Source organism: Rutidosis leptorrhynchoides, chromosome 1, assembly GCF_046630445.1.
Source record: "Rutidosis leptorrhynchoides isolate AG116_Rl617_1_P2 chromosome 1, CSIRO_AGI_Rlap_v1, whole genome shotgun sequence".
NCBI lineage: Eukaryota > Viridiplantae > Streptophyta > Magnoliopsida > Asterales > Asteraceae > Rutidosis > Rutidosis leptorrhynchoides.
This window is the reverse complement of record NC_092333.1, coordinates 518,170,304-518,195,495: the sequence shown is the minus strand read 5'-3', so window position 1 is coordinate 518,195,495 and position 25,192 is coordinate 518,170,304. Positions and strand designations below refer to the sequence as shown.

Here is a 25,192-nt window from a genome sequence, read left to right as displayed (position 1 = left end):
ACAACCGATGTATACACGTTAACAAGTTAGAGTTTAACTTGAAGATTTATTCTTAAAATTTTTGTTAGAATGCTTCTGTTTTCCATTTTTGTGATATGAACATAGTAAGTTGTACATTTATTTATATAATTTAATTTTTTTTAACGGTAAAAGATAATATATTATAACATGCTCCTTATCAAGTTGCTAAAAGAAAAAAAATAAAAAAAATACTAAGATTTTACACCAACATAGTTAGTCATGAGTTCCAATCGGATACAACATGACCTCTATATTTTGGCCAACGAAAAGAAAAACATCTAGAAACATCAAACAAACAACTTCTAGAAACAAAAGACTCGTTGAATACGATGCCACTCCTGAACCGCCATAATAGCTGAAATTCGATCCTTCTCAGCATTCGAAAACTGAGATCCCTCGATCCAACTTACTGCTTCATCCCAAGAAGATAATGCAGGCAAATTACAACTCGTCCAATTCCGTACGTTATGTCATATTCCCGCAACTAAAGAACAAGTAAAAAATAAATGTGATTGCATCTCGATACCATTGTTGAAAATAGGAGACACTATTGACGTGATCTCTAACCGTTTTGCGGAAAGGTTCCAACGAAGAGGAAGAGCATTCAACTTAAAATGCCATAAAAAGACATTGACTTTCCTATGGAGAAATTTTTACCAAGTCGTCTCGATGTTTGATGATGTAAGCAGCATTCGATCAGTGTGTTGTCTCGCAGTTTTGACAGAGAAAATACCGTTCGAATTGAGCATAAAACTCCAGTTGTCCTCTCGGTTCGAAATATGACATTGCTGTAACTCGTCACAAAGTTCAATAAGGGCTTGAGTATTACGACTCCTGATATAATCTCTTAGACCATATCCATTGCCACGTACCATTAACCCACTTATCCGCGACCATCTCATGATTGTTAACGTCTAGGTGAAAAAGTCGATTAAATATAGTCGCCAAGCAGGAATTTTCGATCCACAAGTCGTGCCTGAAACGTACGTTACTACCGTTACCAACGAACATTTTGATAACATTTTGAGGGGAAAAATTGTTAGCGACTTGTAGCAAGATTCAACAATCATGGCCCAACAAATGTTTCCACTTGCATGTTCAAAAGCATCGTTATGTATCAATTTTATAATAGACTCTCAAAAGTCATCCGGAGAGCATAAGTACCTCCAACGTCACTTGTGAATTAACGCGAGATTAAATGCTTTGAGATTATCAACATTTAACCCGCCTCTATCAAAAGGCGCTATGGTAGATTCTCACTTTACCCAAGCCATTTTCTTTACATTAGTGCTACCACCCCAAAAAAAATTATGATCGAATCGATTCTAAACGCTTGAGAACAGTTTCCGGACATCACATAAAATATAATTTAATGATTATAGTTACAATCATTGTCAATTTTTGTTACTAGATAAGAATAAAAAGTTTTTTGGTTTAAGTTTTGTAGTATTTTTTTATTATGTGTGTAAAATGAACTTTCATCAATATAAAGCAACTATATTTGATTAGAGCTGTAAATGAGACGAGCTCGACTTGTTAAAAATTCGACTTTAGCCGAGCCTAAGCGAGCTCGAGCCCGAACCCGAGCCCGAGCTTTAACTTATTTTAAAGCTCGTTCAATAAACGAGACCGAGCTCGAGCTCGAAAAAACTCGCGAGCCTTAACGAGTTTTTCATATATATACACTAAAATATTATAATTTGTAATAATATAATATGTTAGTATATAATAATTACTATTTTATAAATAATAGTTAAAATAATAATATTATATATGTTTATGAGATAGTAAAATTTACATAAACAAAAAATTATTTAATAAAAAAGAATTAAATAATAAAAAAGTAATTTTATATAACTAACGAGTCGAGCTCAAGCTTGTAAGCATCAAACGAGCCAAAGCTCGAGCTCTATGAAATTTAAATGACCCGGTTCGAGTCTAGCCGAGCTCGAGCTCGAGCTCGGCTCAGCTCGTTTCCCATTTGATGACTATGTTCAATCTCGATCAGATTTGGTCTATCGATATCCTCTGAAATTTATGATTTTACCCACTACTTTTATCTATCATTTTGTTTATATACAAACACTAGAAGGTGTAATTTTTTTTTTACGATTTCGTAGAAAGATTTGATTGGATATAAATTACGGAGTATTATTCTAGGGAATCAAGTTGAACCTCTCACGTCCAACATTTAGAGAAAAAAAAAAAAAAGTTGTCCAAATAATAGAAGTCTACACTACATCGGGAGCAGGTGAAGAATGTCGGGGAATTTTTTTTTATCTTTTGGTGTTTTTTTTATGCAAATTGCAAATTTGAAACATGAAATATTATCAAAGATGATATAATAATATTATTATTAATATTAAATTAATTAATGTACTATTAACTAATTGATATGATTAGATATAGATATAGATATCCATATCGATATCAATATCAATATTAATATTAATTGATAATTTGAACAATGCATATATGCGTATCAATTACTCATTAGATACACATCAATGATCAATGAATCAATCTATTTATTCTATCAATTATCTATTAGATACACAAAAATATCTTGTCATGCTGAATTCAGACTAATGTCATGTTAAGTGTAAAGTAGGTAACAGTAATTAGTGAGTCAAGTTTTTGGACAAGCAAGACAAATATTACTCAAGTCTCGTACCAAGTCTCGTACCGTACTCGTTATGTCAACAACACTAGTCTGTGTTTGATTATAAGTTTTTGACGCATCATTTCTAAAGTGTTTGTACATAATTAATTGAAAAATAAGACATGTTCGGTTGGCCGGGGAGAGCGCACTGGGTGATGGATCGGCTAACATGTTATCTTACAAGATTGAGAACCGATCCGGAAAAAAAAAATCTCTAAAAGAGACGGTCAATGGAAAACTTAAAAGGGCGGGGCCTCGAGGTTGATTGTTATGATCCGTCTTCTTTTCCTTCGGTTGCTTTCATTCGTTGTATTTGGTATATTATTCGGTTTTTTGTTTGGTTGATATGTTTGTATTGTTTCGGATGTTAGGGAGGCTCACTCATAGATAGTATTATTGTTTAGTTGGTTGTTTTCTAGATGCGAGCCTTCTCATTTTCCTCTAACCTTTTTGTATTCTTTGTTGAGAGCGTTTTTCTCTAGAAAACGACATGGATTCTATATGAGTATTTGTTTTTTCGAAAAGAAAAAAAAAAAGTTATACACAACCGTTTAGAACGTCTGTTGTCTTTGCTGCCAACGGGGACATTCTAAAAGGTTAGTGGGCTGGCTGTTAGGAAATGTTACCACGTTATATGGTTAAAAAATGAATTTCATTATTTAACACAGGTGTGACGGGCTGAGTTGAACTCAGTTGACTGCAACATTTTTTTGTCCATCCTTAAAATAACCATTAGCTCATTAATTAGTGTATTAGTTTTTATTAGAAAAACAAAATCGTTGTAATATTAGTTTAGATTTATTTAGGAAGTGACTTTCAAGCCATATGCTTTATTTTATCTGTGCTGTTGACTAAAGTTATACTCCGTATATATTTTACAAAATACACATTAACAAAATTGATCAGTAGGTGAGCAATGAACCTACCATTCAATTCAGGGTGCTTGATACATACGAACTAGTGTGCTTCAAGGTTGGTGATGAGTTCAAACCGGGGGGTGTTAAGAGTCCCGAATCCAAAAAGCTTCGTGTAGAACATTTCATTCGGGTTTGAGACTGAGGAAGACTTTTACTTCTTTTCGGTTTCAGTGGTAGAACTTTGGTATACTTGTTTTCTTGATCTTAAGTTGACAGTTTATTTGTCAATAAGTATCAGGAGTTTGAGATTCAGCCCCTCTAAAATAATCGGGATAATAACAATCGTAATCAGAGGAGGGACGATCAAGAGCTCAACCGACTTAAAATAGAGGCATACATGAACCACTTTACACTGCAAACATAATGTTTAGCCTCCTTTTACAAAAGGTCAAAAGCTTATACCGACTTAAAATAGAGGCATACATGAACCAATTTTACACAAAAAATAAATTGTTTAGCCTCCTTTTACAAAAAAGCTTATATAACAGATGTCGAATGTCTAAGAAGGAGATACCTCTGATTCCACAATCTTCGTTTTCACGCGTGAAATCTTCTTCTTAGGTGTCGTATCTTTATAAGCAGATGGACAAAGCTTATTAATACTACATAAATTACAAGAAGGCCGAAGAGGGGTACATACAGTCTGTCCAAAACCCACCAAAAGAGGATTAATTGGGACCCACTCTTCCTTCGGAAGCCACATTTGTAACGATTCTCTTGTCTCCTCTGGTGTCTTAGTTGGTAACTTCGTACCATGGCGCGAAACCCAACCAAGACGGTTACATATACGGTGTACATGTGTATCTACACATATACCTTGAACATTATTCCATGCTACATTCATAACCAGATGCGCCATTTTAGGACCAATACCTGAAAATAAAGATGACAACTTTAGATTTTTTTTCAAACTATAAATAAGTTAATTCAGGTTGTATTATATTCTAAAAGGTCAAATTGGTAATCATATGTATATGTAAAAGTATATGACCCGTTTAGACCCATTTGACCCATTACCCGTTTCGACTTGTTACCCAACCTGACCCACTTGGACCCGTTTGACCCATGACCCATTTCAACCCAAAACTGTTTTGACCCGTTACCCAAACATACCCAACCTGACCCCGTTTGCCAGGTATACCTGGAAGTGACAACAATGCTTCGAGGGTGTTAGGGATATCTCCATTGTAATTCGACAGGCATATTTTAGCGATTTTCTTCATGTTAGTAGCTTTTCTAGTGTAAAATCCAACTGGGTAAATCAAGCTTTTAATGGTTGCTTCATCGGCTTCTTCAATTGTTTCTGCTTTAAGAAGATTGTTTTCAAGAAGACGTTGTATGGCTCCATGGGTGACGTTATCTTTGGTCTGGCTTGATAAAAGTGACGATACCAAAACCGCAAATCTTCGTTCTTTAGGAGGAAGAGAACTACCCGCTTTCTCACATCCCATAGAGTCTACCGGAGCATCTTCTAAAGATCTCATTTCACGAATTCCTTCTAGAACTTTGACCCAATTGGGTGGCGGTTTGACCTCAATTTTATCGTTTGTTGGCAAGTTAGATATCTTCAAAGGTGAGTTAATACTTGGCTTTTTGTATGCAAATTCCTCAATGTCGGGAAGGGTAGCTAATTTCTCGTCTAACGGCTCTAATTTTGTAACGTTTTCAGTAAGTAATTCGGTCTTTCTTGATCTCTTCTTACGTACGAAAACACGGAGCTCTGATTCGGGCTTTGCGTTATGCTCTGAAGATTCCATTTCTGCTTTGATGGATATCGCTCTAGTACACATTCTATTGATGAAGTTGGTTTGTGATACAGCCAACGGAGGAAGTGTGTAGTTATTGTGAAAAGACCGTAGCTGGAGGAGCATGGGGCCCACGTGCGCATAAACTAGTTTGGCGTATTCCTTCTTACATGAGAAACAGAAAAATAGGTTATTATCACAAACAATAGGTTCATCGTAACGTTATCAGTGGATTGCAAGTCAACTAAAACAACTCAACGAATAATAAGTTATAGCCCTGATTTACTAGTTTAGTTAGCATGAAGCTTTCGATATAAGGTTATCCTAGTAGTCATGTAAGTAGAAGCTAATTATATATGGCAGTAAGTATCAAGAACCATAAAGGTAAAATTTAGCAGTTACTTGCTAGCTTATACAAGTATATTGTTGATTGTGAACCTTTTAATTAAACTAAATTACTAACAAAATGTATTCATCGAAACTCGAGTCACACCGACCTTTTCTTACTAAGAGATGAGACTACATAGCATATGTAGCTCAATGTCATACCTTTACAACAATTTGAATATGAAAAGGGGAATGGAAAAAAAAAAAAAAAAAATTGAGTTATTAGATGAACAATTTCCCTTTTCAACATCTCATTTATAGTTTTAGGACAACAAAGTTCTTCCTTCGCAACAAATGAACCTGAGATTCTTTTCGAAAAAAAACTTTTTATAAAAACACAAATCCAAGGTTATATAGTTCTAGTGTTTTATATGAACAAGCAATCATCTTAGTTCTTGCAACAATCTCGAATGAATAATTGTTTTCCTCACATTAATACCACTAGATGCCCAACCTAGCATAACTTGTTTAGCTCAAAGAAATATGAGTATTTATTTGTAAAAAACAAGTGACAATAACATTTAGTTCAGAGTTGGTAATAACTGATTAACTGTGTTCCTTGAGTAATTTCATTCTCCACATGTAAATTTATGCAAGTTATAACCAGTTGCTTTTCTATCACCATCATCATCATCATCATCATCCAGAAAAACTAAAAATCACTAAATACGTATATCATATAGCCAATTTTATCTATTGGAGCTTAACCTTGAGATACTAGCAAAAACTTCTAAAGATCCTATTACATACAGCTAAATTACGAGAATAGTATGCAAAACACGCACCAAATGATAAATTACGAGAAATATAGGTACAACGGCTCTTGTTAGAGCACCTCAAACGGAGAGAATAAACTTACAACGGTTGGGATCGGTCGGAGACTACGTGGCTGATACACCGCCGGTTGTCTCTTGGGTTCCGATTTCAAATCATTTTTTATGTTTCGGTTCGTAGCCCTAACCTATTGAAAGAAACTACAGTAAAATAATATACTTACTGTAAATTACTGTAGTAAAACAAAATAATATTAATAAATACAAAGAATTTTTCTAACTAGTTTTTTGGCCCGCGATTTCGCTGCGAGTTGGTTTCGAAAAAACAAAAGTACTTTAGCTACAGTAGCAGTTACAGTAGCGTGTATTCCGGTCGGGTTGGTGAATCGGGGCAGGGGATCCGGATGGTATTGGGTTAGTGGTTTGGGGGGTGTTGAGCAAATCTTGTTTTGAAAAGAAAAAAAAATTACTATTAACAAATGGTGTTAATCAATCATAGGTTGACACCATTTACCACAATTTATAGATATATAAATAAGACCTGTACTTTCATTCTTACTATAATTTTTAAGAAAATAAAGACACTATAGGCATGTGCTTGTTTTTCTCGTTATTTTCTAGACAAACTTACATTTTAACCTTTTTACAAACTATAGAAGAAGGTGACTTGTTTGTTAGTTGAGTGGGTCTACTAAACTTTAGAATCTATGCATGTCTACTCATTTTCTTTTATTTAATATTTTTATTTTAAAAAAAATGTGATTTTTCTATTTTAATAAATTACTTTTTAGTTAAATGATGATGAGTAGGTCCTAGTTTTTTTTAAGAAGTGTGTTATTATTGGTAGCAGTAAGTCTTTTTCAATCTTTTAAAAGAAGTGTTGCATTAGCGTTGATGTGACATACTGTCATTTTAAAGAAGCATGTCATGACTGAGAGTGGTCTAAAAACTCTTACTTTTCTAATGATAACTCTTACGTTGTCATTAAGAATTAAAATGATGCAAAAAATAATGATACAAAAATATTTTATGGCGAAAAAACAGAGAAATAAAATAGATATTGAACCTTAATAAAAAAGATGTAGACTTCTTTAAGCAAGCTTACAAAAAAGCATGGACGATCGACAAACTAAAGAGCTAACATGAGTAAACCAAATCATCTAAGTCGAATGACCACACAAACGCGGACCAATAAACCATACGAAGAATTGACCATAACGTAAGTTAAAAGAAGTAGCTTGCAAGAAGACCTGGAACTTGAAGATATATTGAGTGGCTGAAGCAAGAATTATTTTTGAACTGGGGCGATTTTTTTTAAAAGCTTAAACAAATTTGTTTGGGCAAAAATGAAAGTTTTTGGGCAAATTTTTGAGGTTTTTGGGCACTTTTTGAGGTTTTAGGGAAAAATTTGGAGATTTGAGGGCAAAATTTGAAGGTTTTATTAAAAAATATAAAGGTTTTTGGACAAAATATGAAGACTTTGGGGCAAAAAAAATTTCCACTGGGAACAAAATCGAAAAATTCAAAATTTTCACTGGAAATTGCAAATTCAATGGGAGCGCCTGCCCCCTCTGTCCCCATTAATTTTCGCCCATGGATATATTAAGAGACTTTGAACATGATATTGTCATATGAACATATTGATAGACCTTGAGCTTAAAATCTCACTTGAAGTTGAACACCATACACATAGCGAAAAGAGAAGATTGCAAATAACTTCAATAGACGGACTCAAACCATTATATATTGTTGATCGAGCAGTCTAAAATAACAAAAATCTGAATGGCAGCTGCATGCACCAGTGCATTCGACATCAGCAGCTAGAAACCGATTAACCTTGACTCCCGTAAGATCGACACCCTGAAACGTTCTCGCAAGCTATACAATTCTGCGACAATTAAACAAACATATTGTGGGAGGAACAGCCACAAGAGCATGTAGTGATTATTTTACTAATATACAAGGTAGTGATTATTTTATAGAATTGATTGACTTTTATTAATATACAAGTTTTTTTTTTTTTTCCATGTCCTAACCCTTTAACTCTTTAAGACAATCCTTAAGATTGTTCATAGAAAAATTCAAATAAATAAATAAGTTAGTTAAGAAATATTTGTGCCATTTTTTATTCTTTTAGATGACTTTTTAATTTTTTTTTTTCTTTTTTTTTTTTAGAAAGCATTCTTCTATAAAATACCAAGGCAAAATGCCAAACAGTCACCAAGGCAATAAAATAAGCCATACAAACATCAATGGCTCATAAGAAAGGAGCCCAAGAATTACAAATACACCTAAATTTCACAATAATTAAATACAATCGCCAGCTCTAACAAACAATCTTATTCTCATGTAAGAGTGCTCCTGGAGACACTCCTCCATCTTAGTCCTCATGTGTCACGTCAGCGCCACATCAGCACTTCCTTCGCAGAACTAAACACAAGACTAAACACTCCCAACCATGACACTCATTTCTTCCCTTAATTAGTTAAATGTACAAGTTTAAGAAGCAAAAAATACCACATTTTAAGCCCTTCCTTCCGTCCTCAAATATATGAAAAAGGACGCTCAGCATCACGGAATGGTGGGCGAATACCTGGGCGGGACCAGGGCGAATTTGCTGCCATCGGCTTCCTTGTGGACTATAGCCTGGGCGGAGGGAGTATTTACTCCGTTGGGAGCACTCTAATAAGCCTGAGATTATGTCTCCAAGTGTCAAAGTCAACAGTGATCTTTGCGCCTCTTTTGGACGACCATAAGTGGGATAAAACCTTCAAGTTTGCTATAATATCTTCGTTTAAGATTCCTCTTCTTTGTTCCATCGAGCCGATAACCAACTTAGTTTCTCCAGTTCCAAATTAACCATAGCCAATATATACCCTCGTTGCCAGGTTCAACTCGTTCACCTCCTTTGAGCCGACATCATAGCTAGCTGAACTGAGTGCATTAGTGATACCAACCGGAATTGGATCATTGATACACCACCAAGTAGGCCTCTCCAAAGTGGGGCAATAGGTCGACATGATATAAACAATTGATCCAATACTTCATCGTTGACAAAATGGACAAAGACCAGAATCTATCTGAACGCTGCGGGTAATTAGATTTACTCGGGTTGGGATTCGATTCAAACCAAGTCTCCAAATAAAGATGTTGACCTTAATCGATAAATCATAAACATGACAACCATTTTCCCGAGACTAATCCGGGGGCTGAGTACAACGAGTCCAACGCAGATGCTGGCCACCTGGATTTATAGAATTTACGATGGAAGGAGAAGAGTTTACCTATACGATGGAAGGCGAAAAGTTTACCTACACTAATACGATGGACCACGTTAAACAAAATTAAATCAAATTTCTGAATTTGCCAATGTTAATTAACAATTGGCCAAATGCTAGTGTTACTGCACACGATTGAGGGTTCTTGAATCACTCTCCATTTTTAATCAAAGTAACTACGAAGATTAACAGAGGCAACTTTTAGACAGAGTTAAGTATTTAAACTGCACACCATCACAGATCAATAATGTGCAAACCCTGATGCAACACACACCTGCTCTGATATTGCAAAAACTTAATTAGTTGATGTACTCAGCTTTTTCCTTAAAAACAGCTCAATTCATATCATACACATTCTAAAAATTTCACGTTAGAGAGTCAATAATGAATGATGAAATTACACTTCAGAATACACAAGGAAAATTCTAATATCGCCTTTTGACGCAGCAACATCGGTTAAATCTTAAAGAGGGTGCAAAATCCCATTCAATCTTTGTATATCGAGTTCAGTGCTGCCGAGATCCCAAGTTAACAGAAAAACATCCGTTGCATACTTTCATTGTTTTTTGAATAATACTTGTACTAGTTTGGTAACATACAAACAGTTGAATACTAAGGTTGCGAAATTACCTTCTGCAAAAAGGTGAGTAACTTTTGTCAGACAGCTGTAACAACTACTCAAACAACAAAATAATAAAAGATGTCAATTGGGACTCACCGGCCACCACTGTGTTTCTTTGACTTTGACTTCTTAATCCGATCATCAGATTTCACAGATAATGAATCTTTGTTATGTGACACGTTATCATTCACCATTTCATGTTCTTTTCTCTTCTTAGTATTACTGCAGGCAAGTAAATTGGACAAAACCTAATTTCAAAGCATTCTCACAAACATTTAATCTTATTTAAAAATATCATTAAACAGTGATGACTACAAATTTTAACAAAGTAAACCTTTCAGTATGTGCCTCTTCTGAATGTTTATCTAACCAGCTGATACTTCCAGTGTGAGATGGAAGCAGCGATCCCGAAATATGAAGTATTTCCTCATCAAAACTACAGTCGATTTTCAATGTCAATGTCAGGTCATTTACAAATTCAACCAAGTTATAATTTGCCAAAACAAGCACAAAATTATGAGATTGATTCCATTAATATAAGTGTACATCACCTTTTGACTACGAAGCGCACAAAAGATCCAATCTCTATCTTATGTCGCCTATTTAACGAGCTAGCATATACTTCCTTTTCATGTTTCTGAAACAACAAAGATGTATCATACTATTATATTAGGGACCCAACATAAAAAAATAAGATCTTGTTAAGCACAATAGTCCCAATATACTTACAACTTTATAACTAAATTCTTCACGAATATCTTCGTCTATAATAGTGGCCGATGAAAAACCAAGAACAACAATGTGTATAGACTGTTCCCCAAGTTTCACCACCTTTCCCTCTGAAAATTATGATATGTTTATAAGTTTAAGATATAGATGTTTCACAAAGCAAAAATGATATTAAAAATAATACCTAAAAGCATGTCTGGTTTGGGATAAAAAAGTAATAGTTGCGCTTGTAATCTAACACCAAAATACGGGTTTATGCCTGGAAGAATCTTGGCAAACTCGTCTTTGGCAGAAACACTATAAGCCAATAATACACCGTCAAATGTTTCATTAAACCTGCAAAATAAATTCATACAATCAAATATAACAAAATAAAAATTACAATATGACAATAAAATGTATTACTTGAAATTTGAAAATTTTAAAATGGTACTGAAGTATTTCAGAGTCAGTTAAACAGTTAATGCATACAGAACGGAGCTAAAAGAAATTAAAAAATTAAATATGTCAAAGTTTTAACACATGACTGCAAGAGCTAAGAAAATAAACGTACATTATACTTAAAGCTAGTAAAGTAACAGACATAAGCACATGAACAGATTTGGGGGAAATTTGATAAAATAAAAGAAAATAAGTGAGAATTACTTGAAAAGCATTGAAGTGAGTTCAGCAGAAATGGCGTCAGATACATTTTTGGACTTTGATGGATGTAAATACACGACCAAATCTGCATCAGATACCTTCAATCCCTCCATTACTGCTTTTTTTCTCGTTCGGATTCTGTTGTTGAAGGACAATAAACCCTAAATTGAACCCGAACCCTAAATCAATTACGGAGTCACAAACCCCAGCTTAAATATTTACGTGGGCTTATAATTGGGCTTTCAAAGATGGACTGCTACCTTAATGGACCCAATTTGAACGCCTTTAATTAATACGGAGTACTCTGTACTGTGCTTCGAATTGAATTTGTATCGGTATATAACACGAGTGAGTTTGTTTTCCCATACATTTTTAATCTCAAGATATAATTATAAGTTCGATTTGATTCGATTTCGTAATGCCTCAAACGAGAGATCAACTTATTAAATTCATATATCAAAATATTATTTACTAAAGACTGTGTTCGAGAAATTAAAGTTTCTATGCTAAGAGCTTATTTGTAGTGGAAACATTGAGTTGTAATATTATTTTCTCACTATTTATGTTGTAATTTGTTGTAACAAAATCTATAGAGTGTGGGTTGAATGTTGTGTTGATACTTTATAAATTTTTGAAAGTTGTATTGTTTTAGTAGGTGAACACTATTGACCTTACAGGCCCATTGTATTGTCTACATATATAAATACAAAATCAAGGTAACAATTATTGTTTAAATACAAAACAGTTTGTCTGGTGATAAGTTGTTGAAGAAGGTGTCTGTGTAGTTGAAGGCGTAATATAAATGTAGATCGTATTCGTGTATGTACAATTTTCCACATATATAATAGAAGATAACAGATAGATACCAGTAGAAAACTAGATATTAAAATTAAATCAAATTTAAATATTATTACATATAAATTAAATATTACTCTTTTAAGTTAAGTGTATACTAGAGACGAAGATTGATAAACAGAAAGAAAGATGTGTAGCACAAGTAGAATCTGGTACAAAGATGTACTTCCATTTACAGCAATGGTGATGATCGAATGCATTATTGTTGGTGGTAACACTTTATTCAAATCATCAAACGCATCTCAACCCATCAATTCATATGTTTTTACAACTTATGTCTTCATCGTTGGTTTCATTTTTCTTGTTCCTTGTGCTTTCTTCATCATCATCACCAGGTCAATTCTTACTCCACTTCTTTTATTACAATTTCATATTATCCCAACAACAAAAAAAAAAAAAAAAAAAATACATTTTTACCAACTTTTTTGTTTCAATTTAGTGCAGAAGATCAAACATCCCACCACTCAAGTTATCAATTGTTGTCAAGCTTTTTATTCTTAGCCTAATTGGGTAACCTATCTTTGACTTTTTATTTTGACTTGAAAAAAGGGTGACTGTGATACAGGGTTAGTGAAACCCTAATTCAGTTTAGGAATTACAATCACATTTACTTATTCTTAGGTTAAAAAGTTCAATTATTGCACTTGAATGTACTATTTTCAGATCACATGTATTTGAGAAATCAAGTCTGTCTTTTTTTTCAAAAACAAAAATATGAATGGTGTGAATACATTATATATGTGGGTTAAAATTTTAACTTGATGTGATATACTTTCTTGTGCAATCTTTTATCATCAAATTGGGTCTCTGCTTCGAAATGAGCTAAGACTCCAATAATCCTTATAAGTATCAAATCCAGCTTTATAATGTGGTGATGATTTGTACTGGTATTTATGTCCTTTTAAGTATTACTGTAGTTTACTAGTGTTTGAACATTTTATAGCTTTTATCTGTTTTAATTGGAAAGAACCAGGTTGTACATATATGGCATTACTGAAAAGACATTTTTTGGTTTTGTTAGTTGAATTTAACTTTTCTAGATCAGTGCCGTACATTAAGATTGTGTCTTGCAACTTTACATGCATCTAATAATCATCGATGATTCACATGATGCTTAAATTCAGGTACTTTTCTCAAATATTTGGATACGTTGGCATCGAATACAGTTCTCCAACCCTTTCCTCAGTTATGAGCAACCTGGCTCCTGCATTCACCTTCATCCTTGCATTCTTATTCAGGTATAACTTGAGTTTAGCCCATTCATTATGTTGATTTTTTAGAAAGCAACAGATAGGTTTGTATAATGAGCGAATTTTTTCCTCGAAACATTTTTATTATTTTTAATTTATTTTGTTGGTGGTATGTTAGGATGGAAACACTGAATTTGAGAAGCTATAGTAGTCAAGCAAAAATTGTGGGAACAGTAGCGTCAATATCGGGTGCACTTATTGCAACGCTATATAATGGTACACCGAGTATTGTATCATCAGATTCGTCAAGTTTATATTGGATTGTTGGTGGGATTTTACTTGCAAGTCAGAATTTTCTACTTTCATTTGTACTAGTTTCCCAGGTACCAAATTTGCATAAAATTTTGGTTTAAAAGTATTACAGCCATAGCATGTGGTTAAAAAAGTTGAGTATTTATAGTTACCCTGCAGGCACAAATCATGGTGCTGTATCCAGTGGAACTAATGGTAGTTTTTGTGTTTGGGTTAAGTGGGTTGATCGTAGCAGCGTGTGCAGGGTTAGTTATGGTGAGAGATTTAGATGCTTGGAAACTAAAACCTGATATGATGATGGCTTCTATAATTTACATGGTAAGACTCAAAAGGATTTTTTTTTTTTCTTTCTAATTTACTTTCATGGTTGAGTTCAGTTAATTTGAGAGTTGGTTTTTTTTTTTTTTTTTTTTTTAGGGCATTTCTACTGGATTTCTGAGCGGTCTTATTCAAGTGTGGGCTTTGCGATTGAAAGGGCCGGTCTATGTAGCCATGTTCAAGCCGTTTTCAATTGTGGTTGCAGTTGTTATGGGTGTCATATTCCTTGGTGATTCTCTCCATGTTGGAAGGTCTTTTTGCATACTCTTGAATTATAATTCAAAAATCAACATAATTTTGTGCCTATAACTAGTGTTGAAAACGGCGGCCGTCTTGGCCGACTAGTCAGTTTGGTGACTGGCATGTCCCGTTGCGCCCAAAAACGTCTAATTAGTCGGTCAAAGCTAAAATGTCAGATCAAAGTCAGTCAAAATCGGTCTGTCTGTCAAAGTCGGTCAAAGCCAAGGTTGGTCAAATTCAGGTCAAAATTTTAATATTTTCTATACTCAGATTCTGTGCCCTATACATAATTTTGAAATATTTATAATTGAAATATTTATCTGTAATCGATATTTTTATTTTCTGCTAGTCAACGCCTGTCTAGTCTCGACTAGTCCCCGACTCAACGGACTAGTTGTTTGAAAGTGCCAACCGACTTGTATCCGTTTCGTAACTTTTCCAACATTGCTTATATAACTTGTTACTCTCGATACTGAGCACTTTTAGTGATAATATATGATTTTGATGCAGTGTTGTTGGGGGGATAATAATATCAACTGGTTTCTATGCTGTGTTATGGGGAAAAGCCAAAGAAGAAGGTACTACTGTTCATCCCTACAAGGAAGCCGCATCATCATTAGCCACCCAAACCACACCTCTGCTGCAAACCCATGTTCTTGAAGAAGGGTGGCCAACAACAACGTCAGGTTCACCCCCGCAAATTAAAGATTGATTCTTTTTACTAAAGAAAGTCGGTTTGTAATTTTGTATAGTTGTATCTTTTTTTTATTGGCACCCTACAGCAAGCGAGGTTGGGAGTTGCCCCTCATTCGCTTTAAAAGTATAGCCGAGTTATGGCACTACTGGTTTTCTTTTTCTTTTTTACTTGTATCACTATGTCAATGCATGTACAGTTACTTGGATTTTTATACTCCAGAAAGAACCAAAATGGCCAAAAGTAAAACAAAGTTTACCATGCTTCCAGTGTTTGCAACGGAATCTAAATTGCGCCATGAAATTTTCATTTTTAAATCTGTAGTTTTAATAATTGAAAGTTGTGTCTGGTTTTCTTAAGAGTTTGCAGTGATCATATGTTTGATAGAAGAATGTTTGATTTGTACGCCGTGCTTGCTTACAGTTTCACTATCTGATTAAAACTGAAAGAGTGAAAGGCATCAATGGTTTTTATATTTCTTTCTTTTTCCCCATAAAGGTTAATTAAACACACAAGGCTAGCCAGGATTCAAATATTCATTTTTCCGCCAAATCTTCTGTCTCACCACCTAGGGTGTTCAGTGTTCATGTGAGATTAACTTCAAATAGACTTGATTACTAGAACCTAATCATGTTAACATAATGATATTACACTGCTACTCAAAAGGGTATGGCAGAATAATTGAAATTCAAACACAAGTTATTTTGATTTAAGATGACAACAATGTGTGAAAAAACCAGATGACTAGCAACACCTTGGTTATAGGATAAATAAAGCTAACAAGCTCACCACCTGCATCAAACATAAACCCTAACATAGTACACAAAGCAACACCAGTATCAGAATCATCATACCTAACTAAAACTCGTTACTGCATCTCCAAATGCCACTAACAAAACCAATAACACAAATTCAAACATCAACAATACACTTGTTAGATCAACCACCTTTATTCAAAGGTTAAATGTATTAGGCGACATGTAATTTCGTTTTTATCCAAATAATGAGATGCATTTGCTCCAGCTTCATTTGTATATAAGAGCATCACGTCCAGGTCCAACACCAATGTAATGGATAGGTACGCCAACAAGTTCTTCTATTCTTTCAACGTACCGTTGTGCAGCCTTTGGCAGATCAGAGTAGTTTCTAACCGATGAAATATCAGCCTGCCACCCTGGCATAGTTTCATATTCCACCTATACAAGAAAGCTTGCAATTAGTTAAACCAATAGATACATAGCACTATATTATTGAATCCAAGTCCAAATATTTCAAAAGATAATAAGAAGAAATATAATAAAACTTGCCTTTGACTGCTCAAGATCGATTAAGTCGGCAGGGAATGAATTCATATGGGTACCATCAGCATGTTTATAAGAAACACCCAACTGAATCTCAGCAAGATCCGACAACACATCAAGTTTAGTGAGATTCAAAGACGAAAAACCATTAATCTGACAAACATATTTGAGAGCAACTATATCGAGCCAGCCACAACGACGAGGACGACCCGTAGTTGTACCAAACTCCTGTCCCGCATCTCGAAGCAAATCACCGGCATTATCCAATAGTTCCGTAGGAAACGGTCCCGATCCAACTCTAGTAGTGTACGCTTTCACCTGCATAGTTGCAGCCATTAATCACGATATAAATAAGCCATTAAAGACATAAAGGTGTTGTTTGGGTTTTAAGATTTTTTTGTCTGAAGATCTGCGTACTCTGTAGAGAAGATAATAAGATAATAGACTATTTGTTTTTTTATGTCTGCAAAAAACTTAATACTGTCTGCAGCATTAAGAAGCATATTTCTAAGTCTGTAAGTTTGTAGACAGAATAAGACACAATTTTATCTTATGTCATCATAAAAAACAAATAGTGCGAGAGCACAGACATAAGACATAATAAAATTTGCAAACTAAAAAACAAACAACACCAAATATTAACTAATTTTAACTAATAAACAACATATGAAAAACAAAATCATACTCACCACACCAATCACATCACCAAGAACTCTAGGAGCAATACCAAGACCGGTGCAAATTCCGCCAGCTGACGGGCTCGAAGACGTTACAAACGGGTAGGTCCCGAAATCAATATCAAGCATAGTTGCTTGACCACCTTCAACTAAAATCTTCTTCTTTTGTGATATACATTCATTCACATAATGAACAGTATCACAAATAAACGGTTCCAACCTCTCTGCAAATCTTTTATAAACTTCCACTTCTTTCTTTAGCACATCACGGGTATAACTAAAACCCTTAAACCTCGAAGCAGCATCTGCCAACAAAAGGTCAAGCTTATCCGAAAAAGTATCCATGTGCCTCAAATCACTAACTCTTATACCATTCCTAATCACCTTACTAGAATAACACGGCCCAATCCCTCTCTTAGTAGTCCCAATAAACGAATTAGCCAGCTCAGCTTCCCTAAGCCCGTCTATATCTTGATGATAATCAAACAGCAAATGAGCACGATCGGAAACTAAAATCCTTCCCTTACATGAAACACCGTTAGATTCAAGCCCGTCAATTTCTTTGAAAAGCCCGGGAAGATGTACCACAACCCCGTTTCCAATAACACACATGGTATCCTCGTTAAGTATCCCTGAAGGAACGAGATGAAGTGCAAACTTCTTTCCTTCAGAGTTATATATAGTGTGTCCAGCATTAGCCCCTCCCTGTGTAGTAAATAAATATTTAAAATATTACATTCACATAGATAGATACAAATACAACAACAATAACAACAACAACAACAACAACAACAACAACAACAACAACAACAAAGCCCAATAACCACATGAGTGGTGTATGGGGGAGGTGAGATGTAGACAATCCTTCCCTTATCCGAGAATAAAGATAAGTCATTTCTCCACCCAGAGTGAAACACTCTCAAGAGTAGAGAAAGTCATCCCTCTCTTTATTCGACGAATAAAGAGATTGCTTCCGAGAGGACCTCCGGCCTTAAGTAGGAAAAAGTTTTTTTTTTTTTAAATAAAAATACTAAAATAAAAATAATAATAGACGCCGTGAAAATGGTAGAATCAAATTTTCATGGGTTTTAAATCCTGCCTGGAATTTAATTTAGGCTTTAAGAGACAGTCTAGTCGCCAATAAATCGACGATTGTTGTCGACTTAATTGTTGTCGACGGTTTTAGATAGATACAGACGTTTTACATGTCCTGAGTTTTTAATTGTTTTACAATCCCAACTATATAAAATGGTGATGAATACGTTTCGTAAAAATGAAATTACGATAAAAACAATGCTAAACGTGGCCCTTAATGTTACATTTAAGCTTACTATATCTAAATGTACTGACTTTCCTTAATTAAATTTGGTAAATTTGAGCTATTAAGTTGTAAAAAAGAAATTGAATTATACAATATGCTTAATCATTACTGTACAGATTTCGTTTAATTTGATTTACTGTTTATATAATTTTATTATTATTATTTTCATTAACCAAATGGGGGTTCACATTACATTGATTCTGGTGTGACATATAGAGTTTGAAAAAATTAAACAACATTTGATTTTAATCATATCAACAGACTAATGCATAAAATTGAATTTTTTTTTAACTCAAATAGACATGCATATGTGAAAAATAAAGTAAATTGAAATGAAATGAAATTAATACCTGACATCGAGCAACAAGATCAAAATGTTCAGCTAAAATGTCGACGAGTTTGCCTTTACCTTCATCACCCCACTGGCAACCTAACACACCGGATACTTGACCTAATGACCCGATCCGACTAGGGATTTCGCCTTTTTTTTCTTCAATGCTTACGATCGGGGCAGCTAAACATGAAATTGAAGCATTTCTACGGCGAGAGAAGGTTGTGCGGAACGCATGGGTGGTGGTCTTGGTCCGGCCGCCGGTGACGGTGGTAGAAGTGAACGGAGGTGTGATTGTGTTGGTGCTGAGTTTGACCGTAGTGATATCCATGGCTAGCTAGCTTTGAATGGGAAAGGGGGAAAGGAAATCAAGGGTTTAGGTAATGAAATCCGGTTAAGGGGTGGCGGAGGGTTTTGAAGAATTTTATTTATTTACTTAAAATTAAGTCCTTGTAATTAATAGGTTTTTAAACTCTAGTCCATTTGTTAGTTTGTTTAGGGCAAGTTTCCAGGTTAGCAGTTAGCTCTTTCACGATGAGAACTGTCAAGGATTCTCAACCTCGGACTCGGGTTCATACTTCATACTGGTCGATTAAGGTTATCTATTTGAGTTTTCGGCTTATGGAATAGTTGGCTTATGAATTCTTGGTTGTAATTAGCTTTCTCACGATGGTTTTCATTCGAATTGATGATTCGGGATAGTTTGATTTTTGGCTTGTCGTTTTTTCTAGCATTCGTGACGTTAGTTTAGGTGGTTTGGTTATCGGGGGTGTGATCATTGGCGGATCTAGGAATGATAGTCACTAGCGTTACTGAATAAAACCTCAGAAAAAATTTCTACCAGATGGCTTATTCCAATGGGTTCACTCGAAATTTTACACTATCCAATAGTGTAACTAGTTAAAATCTCAAAAAAAGTTCTCTACATTGGATATTTCACTGGTGTCTCATGTCACCACTCAATATATACTTCATCCGCCGTTGGGTGTGATTATTTCTTGGTTTTGTGTTTTTTCTAGCTTATTGTTGGTTGAATTTTGTGTGCACCATAAAAAAATAGTCTCACGTGAAAATTAACAATATCAAAATCGCAAAAGTTTGTTTTAATTTATACATTGACGGTTGTTATTAGCAAAATTAAATAATAAACTACTCTCTCCGTCTCATAATAATAATAATAAGCTTCGAATAAAAGACACATAGTTTAGAAAATTTCATCATATATAATATACTTTTATTATACTTTACACTTTTACTAGTAACTTTTTATATATATTTTTATTTTATCTTATATGAAAGGGTTAAATGTAGTCCATATACCAAAAAAAATACTATTATAGGCCATAAACTTTGAAAAAGTGTATCGATGTAAACAAAAGGTAACCTGTTACCGGCTAAACAGGTCACCTTTTGTTTACATCGATACACTTTTTGAAAATATGTGACCTACATCGATACATTTTTTGAAAGTATGTGAACTACATTAGTACTTTTTTTTTTGTATAAAGCTTACATGGAACAAAAAAAAGTTATACTTTTTTGAAAATCAACCTACAAAATCGATCATTTTTTGAAGATCAATCTACAAAATCGATCAACCTTATTTATCAGGTCAACGGTTTACATTAACACATTTTTTTAAAATTTATGGCCTATAATAATATATTTTTTTTTTTTGAGTATATAGACTAAATCGGGACAAAATAAAAAATATATAGCCTTAACCCTATATGAAATGAATAACTTTACCTGATTACTTAGACAACCCAAAATGAATTAGTGAAATGAGTAATGTTGTTGCTCCTATCATTTTAATTATTTTATTTGAGCTTTCACAATTGTTTCTAGATTTTGTCTGGCAGTATAACAAGTTTAGTACGTTTTGGAGACCCAATTTCCAGAGTCTTCCACACCCCTGCTTTTAACACAATTAATAATTTGGATTCCTTATTACTCTCCACTTGATCAATGGCTTCAATCGGTTCTTCCTACAAAAAATACCAAATCCGAACCCGAGACCCAAACCCGAAAACCTCAGCCTTATTAGTAATCGATATGCAAAACCACTTCTCATCAATCGCCAAACCAATCATCCCATCAATCACTTCCACAATTCAAACATGTCGTCAAGCTTCAATCCCAATCATCTTCACTCGCCACTGCCACAAGTCCCTATCCGATCACGGCATGCTCGGAGAATGGTGGGCCAACGACCTCATCATCGATGGCACTCATGAATCCAAACTGATGAACGAGATCGGACGTAAAGAAGACGAGTTGGTGATCGAGAAAAACACGTATAGCGGGTTTAAAGGGACGGCGTTGGAAGAAACGTTGAGAGAATTGGGAGTTGAAGAAGTGATCGTGACGGGCGTTATGACGAATTTGTGCTGTGAAACAACGGCTAGAGAAGCGTTTGTTAGAGGGTTCAGAGTGTTTTTTTCGACTGATGCTACTGCGACTTCGGATAAGGTTTTGCATGAAGCTACGTTGATGAATATGGCTTATGGTTTTGCTTACTTGGTTGATTCGAATAGCCTTAAGCGTGCTTTGTTATTGTAAATTTTTATCCATCTTATTATTAAGTAGTTTGTTGTTATGAGTAATGGTTATGGTTAAGTGTGATTTGGATTGTCATTAGTCATTGATGGAATCTTTATTATCGGTGACAAACTATTATAGATTGAAATGTACAAATTACAATAAAAAAAAGAGCAAAAACTTTGGTGTATTGGTGATGACAAGGGAGGTTAGTGTTCGATACCATGAGTTGCAAAATATTTTCCTTGAGTTTACCCGCTCATTTCATGGGATTCGGAGGTTGTGAACGTTTTGCGTTTGAGCCTCACCCGAGGGAACAAACTAGAATGTTTGGAGATAGCGATCATATCAAAAATATAGATATAGATAAATGTTTTATTAGATACAAAAAATATGTCACTATAATATGTCGATTTGAATTGGATGTGTTGACATGGTAGTTGTAATTGAACTTCTAAGTCTAGTCTAAGGGCAGGGCATGTAAGTTAGGCTATGCTGTTTGGTTTGGGGTGTGATGATCTGGAACTGTGATCAAGAATTGGTATTTCAGAATGGGCGATTTGGTCGGACACGAGCTTTGGCAAAGGTGCAGACTGCAGACCATGAATTGGGTAATGACACAGCAACGTGAAATATCCCAACAGGTAGTTTTCTATCATGAATTATGATTAGTTTAATTTCTTGTAAGTTAAAACATATTATACAGTTCATATTGACATGCCCGTTTACCTGTGAACCTGTTACCTAACCCACATCACATGCCCATATTGCCAACTTTACTAGTATGTCTCTGTATACACCTGTCAAATTTTTATAAATCTATTGAGGATACTGTCCCTTCACATTATGCCATATGATCATACTACTTGCTATATGGTTGTATTGAATCAGCATTCGTAGTTGTATACTGTAGTGTTTTAAGAGCAACAAATTTAAAGAAGAATGCTTTGAAATGGTTTGAAATGGGCATAAATTCGCCAATATTTGGGCATAAATTCGACAATATTTGGCGCAATGGTTTGAAAGCATCTCTTACACGAGTAGATTATTAATTAAGTTCTTGAATTTATCTCCGCGTGTTGCTTTGAAAATGTATTTTCAAAAATATACCATCAATCAATCAGATACCAGCATTGTATACATGCAAGTCAAGTGATTGAATTGAACTACGAAATATACACATAAATGAAAAAACTTTGAGTAAAAACCAAGTGAGTGCCTTAGAATCCAAATAATTGGAAAGAGAAGTAACATTACTGCAAAAGAATAAAAGTTTACTATGTAAACTGCCTGCTAAATATTAAACAAATGCATACATGTGGTAATCAACCTATGTCTACAATTATAATGATGCTGCAAAAACAATATCCCTCTTAAAACCACTTTCACAAACTTGGCTTCGAGTTCTTCCCCCAACTGATTTTGCTGCCAATATTAACCGCTGAAGCATTTCGTCCATTCAATTGATACCTCTTATCAAACTTTTTTTTTAAAAGGAAAACTCACACACACCATTAACACGAATATTTACAACCACGAATATGTCCCAAGTGGAACTTGAACCCTCAACCTCTTGGTTGGAGGGCCACCACGATACCGCTGGGACAAATGCCCTTTGGTACCTCTTATCAAACTACCTTCAAAAAACCTGTGTGATTTCCATTATTTCATAAACTTGGACCCTTTGTTGCCCATGAATAAACTGCCTCCATAATATCAGGACGAAATGAACTAACAAAAACTCTAGATCAATTTGAATCTATCAAAACAGATAAGACGATTACAAAGTTTATTGTAAATCATAGAATTTTTTGCCATGGCAATAATAAAATTATATCATATTGAGATTTCTATATTACAAATTCTGTTTCCCAAAAAATTTTGTAGCTAGGGGATTTATATATGTAGAGTTGCCATGTCATTTACTAATAATTGGGTCACCGGGTCAATATGGGTTGTATTACGGAGTAAATCTCAAACAGCTAAATGTAAACTTTTAGCTACAAGCAGAAAAAGTTAAATGGGGCAAGCAGGTTGAAAGTTGCCCAAACCCTGTTTTGACCTCCCAACTTTACCCTTCAACTCCATAACGTCGTCCCTAGTCACATACGTGCATCATATGGCAGATGATGTTTGAACTAAACAAAAAATGCAGATGCTATATTACAAACCAAGAATGTTAAATGAGACAATTTATCCCATTAACTTATGTTGGGTTAACTCGGAATACGTTTCATCTCTAACGGGTCAAATACATGCTTTTAATACATTATAACTTTGTCAATGTTTCAAAACACTATTAGCTCACTATTTTTGTACTGTAGTATACAACATATCGATGATATTATTTTTGGAAACCGATTAACTCTGGCAACCTAAGTGACACAAACAAGACAAAAGCTACGAACATGCATCTTTTGCAGGATACACCCAGTGGAAGAAAATAATACTTTGCATTAGATTTGGCTTCTCTTATGAATGTGTCAATTTGGGATAGTAATTAAATATTTTATATTTTATTACTCCGTATTATTGTAAGGAAAATGACACTTCACCTCACCTATGTACACCTCACCTCTCTTCAACATCTTGACTTTGTACCTAAATTTCACTCTTCGTTCTTAAACTTTTCTTTTTGTTAAGGTCATCCCTTTAGTTATAATTTTTAACACACAATGTCCCTCTGTTACAAATTCGTTAAATATCATTTGATTCCGGTCATGTACCAAGCACATGAGGACATATTAGTCATTTTACTTCTTTTCATATCATATCATTTACTCCGTAATAATATATAAGTACCACCTAGTATTTTTGGCATGTAAAGTGAGGAGTGGGCATGGGAGACATAATTAACAATTAGTGACCCCACTCCCACCTCCACCACTCTACTGTTTTCGGCTGCTTATAGTATTATTCATTGTTTCATCGACAACAAAACGATTTCATATCGATCCTTCCTTTTCTACAGCAAAGACAATAATGGTACTTGCATTCATAATTCGTGACTTTAGTATTTTTTTTCCCGTAAAACCGACTTCAATACATGAAGATTTCCAGCCTACAATCTAGAAGCCCACCTTCTAGATATTCAAAGTAGGCAACCTTGACAACTCATATGGAGGTAGCAAAGTTGATGATGATGACGGCCGCCAACCTTCTCCGTTCACACCATTCCACGGCCATAGAATTTTTACTATAAATAGAGGTGCAAACATCAGTTGTAAATCATCCAAATCATTCAGAAAAAGTGTAATCACACCTAGTTAGCGTGTGTGAGTTATAGTGTAATCACAACCTTGAGAGTGTGTGTGAGTTTGAGAGTTTTTTTGTGTTTTAAGAGTTTTGTAATACTCTGTAAATCTATTCTTGTGAGTAATAGAGTTGTTTTTTCTCTCAAATTTGTATCTCCCAACGTCCAGGTGATCCCCTCTTCCTAACAAGTGGTATCAAGAGCTTGGTTAGAGACGTTGGTCGAGTTTTTGGGTCTTCTGAAGTTTTCTCAAAATTCAATTTTGAGTGTACCATTGGATTCGTCTCGTCGAACCGAGTCCAACGCAAAAAACAGTGACTTAAACGGAGTTATAACGAGCCCAGAAAACGCGGTCAAAGTTTGGTCAACTTGCCGGAATCTCG

The 25,192-nt window shown here is 34.7% G+C and overlaps 5 protein-coding genes across 6 annotated transcripts; 2 read left to right on the top strand and 3 right to left on the bottom strand.

Moving 5' to 3' along the window:
• Positions 1-3,891: 3,891 nt before the first annotated feature.
• On the bottom strand, positions 3,892-6,674 carry LOC139876834 (endonuclease III homolog 1, chloroplastic-like). Of its 2 annotated transcripts, none has more exons than XM_071864221.1 (3): positions 6,592-6,674; positions 4,742-5,507; positions 3,892-4,473 (listed from the first exon to the last, which is right to left on the bottom strand). In XM_071864221.1, exons 2-3 carry the CDS (start codon positions 5,469-5,471, stop codon positions 4,100-4,102), a joined length of 1,104 nt encoding a protein of 367 aa, XP_071720322.1. In that variant the 5' UTR covers positions 5,472-5,507; positions 6,592-6,674; the 3' UTR covers positions 3,892-4,099. The 2 variants fall into 2 exon arrangements, with proteins under 2 accessions (XP_071720322.1, XP_071720315.1); XM_071864214.1 differs by having other exon boundaries at positions 4,742-5,510; positions 6,592-6,671.
• A 3,395-nt stretch (positions 6,675-10,069) lies between these two features.
• On the bottom strand, positions 10,070-11,949 carry LOC139876824 (DNA-directed RNA polymerase I subunit rpa43). Its single transcript, XM_071864202.1, has 7 exons — positions 11,780-11,949; positions 11,319-11,470; positions 11,135-11,244; positions 10,957-11,042; positions 10,740-10,841; positions 10,502-10,627; positions 10,070-10,416 (listed from the first exon to the last, which is right to left on the bottom strand). The coding sequence occupies exons 1-7, from the start codon at positions 11,887-11,889 to the stop codon at positions 10,410-10,412; spliced, it is 693 nt and encodes a 230-aa protein (XP_071720303.1). The 5' UTR covers positions 11,890-11,949; the 3' UTR covers positions 10,070-10,409.
• Positions 11,950-12,745: 796 nt separating this feature from the next.
• Positions 12,746-15,435, top strand: LOC139876818 (WAT1-related protein At4g15540-like). The gene is made up of 7 exons (XM_071864190.1): positions 12,746-12,966; positions 13,076-13,141; positions 13,756-13,869; positions 14,000-14,204; positions 14,293-14,451; positions 14,551-14,702; positions 15,202-15,435. Exons 1-7 carry the CDS (start codon positions 12,761-12,763, stop codon positions 15,401-15,403), a joined length of 1,104 nt encoding a protein of 367 aa, XP_071720291.1. The 5' UTR covers positions 12,746-12,760; the 3' UTR covers positions 15,404-15,435.
• A 637-nt stretch (positions 15,436-16,072) lies between these two features.
• On the bottom strand, positions 16,073-19,377 carry LOC139876808 (adenylosuccinate synthetase 2, chloroplastic-like). Its single transcript, XM_071864179.1, has 4 exons — positions 19,035-19,377; positions 17,376-18,068; positions 16,693-17,004; positions 16,073-16,581 (listed from the first exon to the last, which is right to left on the bottom strand). Exons 1-4 carry the CDS (start codon positions 19,344-19,346, stop codon positions 16,411-16,413), a joined length of 1,488 nt encoding a protein of 495 aa, XP_071720280.1. The 5' UTR covers positions 19,347-19,377; the 3' UTR covers positions 16,073-16,410.
• Positions 19,378-20,871: 1,494 nt separating this feature from the next.
• LOC139876798 (nicotinamidase 2-like) lies at positions 20,872-21,980 on the top strand. Its single transcript, XM_071864171.1, has one exon. It carries the CDS (start codon positions 20,984-20,986, stop codon positions 21,575-21,577), a length of 594 nt encoding a protein of 197 aa, XP_071720272.1. The 5' UTR covers positions 20,872-20,983; the 3' UTR covers positions 21,578-21,980.
• Positions 21,981-25,192: the final 3,212 nt, after the last annotated feature.